Source organism: Pygocentrus nattereri, chromosome 1 (assembly GCF_015220715.1).
Source record: "Pygocentrus nattereri isolate fPygNat1 chromosome 1, fPygNat1.pri, whole genome shotgun sequence".
NCBI lineage: Eukaryota > Metazoa > Chordata > Actinopteri > Characiformes > Serrasalmidae > Pygocentrus > Pygocentrus nattereri.
In genome coordinates, this window is record NC_051211.1 from 27,334,781 (window position 1) to 27,343,336 (window position 8,556).

Sequence of the window (8,556 nt, forward strand, 5' to 3'; positions counted from 1 at the left end):
CCAACCAAACAGGTTTGTTAACATGGAAATTGAATGCAAATAAGTCCAGGGGCAACAGGCAATGTCTACCCAATGTCAGCTTGTGTGCATGTTTTGAGAGAAGCTACACTGCAACTACATAGCTGCTTGGACTGGCTGCATGAATGATGATGCTACATCTCAACTGAACATTTGCCTTAACTGGCTGCTTTAGTGACCCTACACTGAAGCTAGGAGACTGCCTGAACCAGCCACTTAAACAGTGCTACACTACAACTACATGGCTGCCTGGACTAACTGCTTGGGTGACGCTACACCGCAACTACTGCCTTCTAGGGCTGGCCGCTTGAGCGATGCTACACCACAGCTACAAGGCTGCCTGGACCAGCTGGCAGAGTGACGCTATGTTGCTAGTGCAAAGTTACACTGAAACTATGAGGCTACCTGGAACGGCCACTTGGGTGACCCTACACCTTAACTACAAAGCTGCCTGGACCAGCTGCTTGAACAACCCTACACTGCAACTACAAGGCTGCCTGGATCAATCACTTAAGCAAAACCCCAATAATGAGGCTGCCTGGGCCGGTCACTCGAGGGATGCTATGCTGCAGCTACATTGCTGCCTGGGCAAACCGCTTGAGCAGCACTGCATTGTAGCTATGCGGTTACCAAAGCCTGCAGCTTGGGAACCACTACACTGCAGCTATGTACATGCATCATAAAGAGAAATCAGTGTTTGCTGACCAGTGGCTTGAGGAAGAGGTCAATAGTGTGTGTGTGTTTGTGCTGTAACCACTCATACCATGTGTGCTGACCCCTGGGCTGAGGGAGGGGGTCAAGAGGAGGTCTTTGTTGGGGGTGTGTATTCCCGTTTCTTTCCCACGCTGAGTCATCCTCACCGGCGTCAGAAGTGCTGCATCATCTCCAGGCATCACAGGAGCTATAGCAACACAGAGAGGACAACATATGTTCAATCATTCATTCACACATCAACACGTTTCCTGAATAAAAACCTGCATTCAACCCTATCTTATGTTAAATCTGAGGATGATTTTATGTAAGGCTGATGATTCAGTGTTGTGAGCCTGTAGTTGAGTAAATTTGATCAGGATGCCCTCTAGTGGCAGATCTGCAATAACATTAGATTTCAAAGATTATCACTATGGCGCTCAGCAAGATATTCTGTCCACTGGCCCATGAGGACATTCATCCAAACCTTTTTTGATAATACATATAACCTAATAAACTTTTATTTTCCATTCAAAACTCTTTTTTTATTATATAAACTAAATATGCTGTAATGTAAAATACATTTTTCAAAACTATTTGAAACCTGTCTGCCTTCTCCGTTTGCATGCTGTTTTGCCTTTTTTCACCCTCATCACACCAATCACAAAGTTTGGGGTCCCTGTTTTAGAGCATTTTTACACAAATCAACAAACTCAACAGTGGCCTGAATTCCAATATTACCTCTGCTCCCCGGGTTTTAATCGCTCCCTTACACCCTAAACCCTATTCCCTAAACTCTAACGGGCTGTGTTTGAAAATGAATACTACAAATAGCTCAACGCATCATTAAAGCAGCCACAAAGTAGTAAGCAGAATGCAGTATGAGACCAATAAGAATTTCCTCAGTATGGTAAAGATACTCATATGATGTAATTGCTCTGGCCAAATATTCCAGTATGTGTCCAGAGCTACCTTACTGATATACTGCATCCCAAAATGCTACATTGCTATTTCAGGAGTTTGCAAGCACTGATGTAACTGATTTGTTTGCTCCAAACAATTTCATAGCACAGGATACAGTATTCAATGGATACATAGATAAAATGAAAGGAAATTATTTGCCTAAAGTCCCAACAGCCAGTCTCTACTAGTCTTGAGGTGTATTTGCTGACTTCATCTATTTAATAAAGTTAACTTACTGCATAAACAATGTGGTTAAAACAGTCACTTTACACCGGTAAAGTTAACGCCACACAAGTTTACTGTTCAAAGCTAACACTTTTAATTTTATTTGATGCTTTGCAGATGGGCAGGAAACAGCAACCTCCATGTGTTGCTGATCTGAAAATCGTCTTGCAGCTGTTGCTAAACACTTACTGGAGCAGGGTCTGATCTGAGCCGGTTAAAGAGAAGCATGGTCAGTTTCTCCCATTACATCAAAAACAGGCCTTCAAAGCGCAAATCCTCAATGGATGGGAGTGAATGGAGCTAAATGGCCAAAAACGAATTATTATTGTTTTGGTTTTTAATCATTTGTTTGGGACCTTCCTTCACTTTTGGAAAACAGAAGGATGTATTCCATTAAAAAATGAAAGAAAACTCACAGCATCTTTTTAATTTTCTACAGCACACAGGTTTTGGGCCATAGGGCGCTAACATTACTGCTAATGTGTGCTGATTGGTTGGCTAGAATTACTGCTACTGAGTGCTGAGTGGTTGGCGAGGTGAGGAGCTGAGTGAAGCATTTTGCGATCACTGGTATTTTGAAGGTACATGAGGCATTGTAAGAACGTCCTATAAATGGAGTTCAAGCAGTACTGAAATCTTTATGCTGTTGTGTGTTCAGAACATAGAGCACTAAAAGTGCATTTTTCTCTAAAAAAATGATCACAAAGTATGATATTGTGAAAAGCTCCATAATACCCCATTCATTTTGGACTCGCTCAGGAGCACCCTCTAGTGTCTAACAAACCCAGAAGACATTTTCGAGTGGCAGTTCCCCTCACTACAGATTCTCTGGACTGACTGAGTCAGTCAATGAAGCACACCTTTAGTCATATACAGGAGATTGTGCTGTATTCTAAGAAAAGCTGCATGCAGTATACAGTATATACACTGGTGCAGTATGTAGTACACAGCACACAGCATGCTATTTTGAACACAGCCACTTCCTGTCTGAAGGAGTGTAATAGAAAGAATATTTGCCCCAGTACTCAAACACCAGAGCAATGTGTGTTCATGGCTGTTGAGATGCCCACTGAGCAGGCACACTGCCAAATGAGTTATTCAGCCAGAACACAAAACGCAGTCGGTACATTTCAGATTAAGGAAGGCAGAGACACAATGTGACCCAACATCATCACTCTGTTCACTTTGTTTGAAGAGCTGAAACACTCAAACAGTTGGTGTGTGTACATATACACATACATATATATACATATACACACACACACACAGGTGTGTGTGCATGTGTGTACCATCTGATGCCCTGTCCATACATGTGTTCTTGAAAACACTCTCCAGAACAATTTCTGAAAACTGTGTTTTCGTTTCGGAAAAGCACAACACAGCTTTCTGAAAGCACTGACATCATGCAATTAACCTGCGGGCTTTGTAGCCGTTTTCATTTATTAAATAGGCAGAATTCTGTCTGAAATATGACTGATGACTAGGTTGTTTCCACATGGCAGTTTGGGGGCGATTTGGGAATCATCAGCATGGTTAAAATTGAATCTGGCTTATTGTAGAGGCGTCAGAGTAGACTGCGCTCAGTTCATTGGGGTGTTAAATTGACTGCAAATATTCAAATAGCAAGATATTCTAATGAGACATGGCTTGATGATCATTAACCAAAGTCAGATTCAAAATAAATTCTAACACCATAAGACAACTTCCTAAACGGGGTGAAAACTAGGAAAAGCTTCTCTGCCTGATCAGGACTGTGTGGATGTTCTAGATACAGTAGCATGGCCGTGCCAATGTAAACAGCTCCGTGTTGAGTGGCCGGGTTCTTAGGCTTTTTAAGATTTTTTTAAATCTGTGCAAAATATCAAGGTATGGAGGTCTGAAGGGCTGCACATCAAAGTCTACTGTCGTTGTAATATGCCCTGATGTTTTTATAAACTCTCTGCTTCAGCTTTACAGCACACTATTTTGTGTTCTTGAGGTGTAACAGATAAAATTACATTGTTTGAAAACGCTGCTGGTGTGAGCAAAGCTTTTTTAAAAAAACTGACTTTAAAAATATCCAGATACGTGTGGATGAGGCCTGATTTTGGCAGTCTCTTAGTGTTAATCAGAAAATTAACTGATAGGGCAACACTTCATTAATCACTAATTACACTTACTCATTCACCCTTTGTCACTCATTCATCCACCTTCTTTCACTCTTCCTCATTCACTCATTCTTCCCCACTCACTTATTCAGGTTCACTCATTCACCCTCACTCATTCAATCTCAGTCACTCATTCTCACTCATTCATCCCCACTCACTTATTTAGCCTCACACATTCGATCTGTCACTCATTCTCACTCATTCATCCCCACTCACTTATTCAGCCTCACTCATTCACTCTCAGTCACTCATTCTCACTCATTCACCCTCACTCATTCACTCTCAGTCACTCATTCTCGCTCATTCATCCCCACTCACTTATTCAGCTTCACTCATTCACCCTCACTCATTCTCACTCATTCACCCTCACTCATTCACTCTCAGTCACTCACTCTCACTCGTTCATCCCCACTCACTCTTTCACCCTTACTTATTTATTCATTGTTTCTGTTTTTTAAAACCACTTGACAGGAGTGTTTCTGTTTCTGTGCTTCTAGTTGATTTCTCCATTTTTTCACGTAGTTGCATATTACTTTTAAATAAATTACAACCACAGGCAATCAGGTGCCATTTTTTAAAATTGGATATCTTACACACATGGGGCGGCACGGTGGCATGGTGTGTAGTGCTGTCGCCTCACAGCGAGGAGGGCTTGGGTTCGATTCCCCAGCCGGGTGACCGGGGTCCTCTCTGTGTGGAGTTTGCATGTTCTCCCCGTGTCTGCGTGGGTTTCCTCCGGGTTCTCCAGTTTCCTCCCACAGTCCAAAGACATGCAGTCAGGCCAATTGGACGTGCTAAATTGCCCCTAGGTGTGAGTGTGTGAGTGACTGTCTGTCTGCCCTGTGATGGACTGGCGACCTGTCCAGGGTGTATCCTGCCTTCCGCCCGATGACTGCTGGGATAGGCTCCAGCACCCCCCGCGACCCTGACGGAGAAGCGGCTTAGAAAATGGATGGATGGATTGATCTTACACACATTTAGAAAAAACTCAAATCAGCCGACGAAGCAACACAGAGCCGGAATTATACTTTGCTAGCAAGACTCCATGGATGGCACAAACCTGAAGCAAACCTGTTACCGCTTGTAGTTTGCACTTCTGTTCTTGCAGTTTTCACTGTGACACAATAGACATATCAAACAAGTCCATGTAGAGGCGAACCTGCTCAGCAAATCTCCCTTCAAATTCAATCGAGGAGTGGCAAGTCAAAAAATTGGAAGGTGCACAAACACATGCCACAACGGGGCCCCACACAGTGTCAGAAGCACCATGATTATATCATTTTTGGGTGCACTCCCTTGCATTAATTACAATGCGTCAAGCACAAACCTAGCTTAAGTAGTAGTGTGGCAGACCACAAGCCTTTTCTGTTCTCTGAATGTAACGTTTAGCTATTCCTCCATCTCCAACACTAGTGACAATGCTAAGCGCTTTTTGTGACAAGTGTAAATTAGTCTTTTACTGATGGAGAAGACTATATAGTTAGAGGTGTGCATCTGGACATTAGAAATGAGCAGGGTTAGCAAGCAAGGCTCAGACTCTCCGGTAGAAGCAGGTGTCATAGGCAGAAGTAGCACGCCCTTGACCTCAGCTGCAGAGCCCTCACAGTGTGGCAAATGGGTGGCGTCTCAGTGGCATCGTTGCAAAGTCAAAGCTAACGCTAAGGCTTCCTCATTACTCCTCTCCACTTCATGTGTCCAACAGACTTGCCCCATTCAGTGAGACTCCTACTGAGAAACCTGTTGAAAGTGCTCTGGTTATAGGAAATTCTGTAAAATAGCTTCTTCTTCAGGGACACTAATGCAAGCACCAAACATTACAGGGAAACCTGAAGCTGTTAGGTAACTGTTAAGATTCCTACGGTAGTTATTCATGTAGGTACTAATGGCATTCGACTGCAGCAATCCAAAGTGAATAAGAATAATATTAAAGAGGTGTGCAAATCAGCCCAGATGATGTCCTATGCCATATGCTCTGGTCCATCCTAGTGCTATACTGGTACAGCAGGCTATGGTTGCTAAACTTGGCTGGTTATCCAAGTGATGCTCAGAAAAGAAAGTTGGCTGTATCGACAATTGGTCTACATTTGAAGGCAAGTCTGGGCTTTTGTGTTAGGATGGTATCTGCTCCTTGTACAAGGGTGCTGCTCTAATTCCTTGTTCTCTATGCTGTTGTGTACTGAGGCAGCAGCATTAACAAAAGTGCTCTGAACAAACTAAACAAACTTGTATGGAAGGCCGGCTCTGTTGTAGGAGACAAGCTGGACTCTCTGGAGGTTGCGGCAGAACAAAGGACGCTCAACAAGCTGTTAGCCAACTTGGATAACACCTCACAACCCCTGCATGCACAACATCTGCATGCTACACTAAACAAGAGAAGCACATTCAGTGGGTGACTGTTACAGGTGCATTGTGTTAAAGAGCACTCTGTGAGATCTTTCTTACCCACTTCTATAAGGCTCTAAAATGAGTCTCCTTACTACAGAGATGGTACTGATCCTCTGCTGTCTGAACTGTGCTGAATTACATCACTATATCACCTCTCCTGTTAATACTCACTGTGCAATATATCATAACCTGCTGCTGTAATGACACCATCACTATGAACTTTACATTGTAATATTGCTGCAACTCCTAGCTATGTCTATATTCATTGTGCTTTTAGTCTACCTCATACCACTCAGTGCTTGTTATCACACAAATACAACAATTGTGTCTCACATGCTATGTAAATATGCAAATAGACATACTTAGAAATAAGAATAGATGTATAAGATATTTTTATATTTTCTGCATAGTATATGTAAGTTCATGTGCAATTACATGTCTTGCTACTGAAACACTGTCCTTAGATAGATGTGAAATTTTCTCGATCAATCATATTGCTATCATATCAGTGTAGGGCAGATAGTCATTGATAAACCAAAGCCAAATCCAGGCAGGAGAAAGCCTTGTTAAACCGACTGTCCAGCAGTTGTCTTGAGACACCACAATGGTTCCACCCTATTGAGACTGTGTCGTTCCCTGAATCAACCAAAATTTCTGAAAAAACTTGCAAAGCAACATAATCAATATTAAAGAAGTTTAAGCAAATTGCTAGGACAGCATCACCTAAACCTAGCACTGCTTAACCTAAAATCCTTTACATCTAAATTTGTCACTGTAAATGAAATCATCACTGATGAAGATTTTCATCCTCTTATGCATCACAGAAACGTAGATTAGACCAAAAGATTGCAACTATAAGGTACAGTTACATATACAGGCCACATTTAAAGGGCAGAGGAGGAGGCATAATAAATATTCATACAAAAGCTTTAGGCATTAATCTAAAAACAGGTTACAATTCATCCTCTTGTGATATTCCTTTTCTTAACATTACTGATTTAGTGACAGAGTTGTAAATAGCATGTAACTAAACTAGAAATACTTCATTCAGACTGGAAGGATGTGTACAGAAGGACACTTCCTGTTACATGTTCAACCCACTTTCAACTAACTTTCCTCTTTGACTGAACATAACAAAAAGATTAATATTTAGAACAATTTCTAAATTAGGACTAGACTGCTACTTAGCTCTGGATATCACCAGCCCACAGCAACAGTGATTTCATGATTTTTTTCAAATAACAAAACTGAAACAAACTGCACACTTAGGCTCAACAAATCTAGTCTCTTGCACAACCAACGCAATATAACCAGCTAGTTCAAATGATTTCCTCCTAATATTTGCATAAGAGTATTCTTAATATGTATATATATATATATATATATATATATATATATATATATATATATATATATATATATATGCCAGAAACTCTTAAATGAGCAGTAATTAAGCCTAAAATCTTTTTTTTTTCATATCCAAGAATTTGGAGAAAGCAGTGGTGCTAATTTCTTACTTTTGAGGCAGGATTTACTCCTCATCATAGGATAGACAGCACTTGTGAAAATAGCAAACAATCCTTTTTGATTTATAACTTTTTATTCTCTGACCACGGCTTACTTATCTTTGCTCGTTTTGTTTGTTTTTAATTCAGCTCTTGAGTCAATAGACAACATTATCAATTTGCAAATGTAAACTGCAAATCATCTGCTAAAATAAAATATGGTGTCCCACAAGGTTCTGTTTTGGGACCTCTATTATTGACAATGCTGTCACAGGATATTAGTCATAAACATGCCATTAACTTGCCATGTTTGTCATGGTGATGACCCACAATAAAGTACTTCAACTAACTGTCTTTTTTAATGCTAATTGTAGATAACTTCTCAGTTTTCAGGCATAACTGTAAACAACCTTGACATTGCAATCAATTCCAATCTGTCCTTTGATGCACAGACAGATAATATTACTAAAACAGCCTTCCTTTATCTTCTCAATATTTCTATACTAAGAAATGCATTATCCTTAAACAATGCCTACCTTTTTTACCTGGAGGCTTGACTACTATAACCTCCTACTGTTTGGATGTTCCTGCAGGAGCCCAAACAAGCTTTTTGTCCAGAATGC

General features: G+C 41.0%; 1 protein-coding gene across 3 annotated transcripts in view; it reads right to left on the reverse strand.

The window, feature by feature from the left end:
- osbpl8 (oxysterol binding protein-like 8) overlaps nt 1-8,556 on the reverse strand; it is a 66,392-nt gene that overhangs the window by 39,179 nt on the left and 18,657 nt on the right. For all 3 annotated transcript variants that reach the window (XM_017682117.2, XM_017682116.2, XM_037540090.1), the window contains one exon: nt 782-919. In XM_017682117.2, the coding sequence (XP_017537606.1) occupies nt 782-919 (138 nt within the window). The remainder of the gene's footprint in view (nt 1-781; nt 920-8,556) is intronic.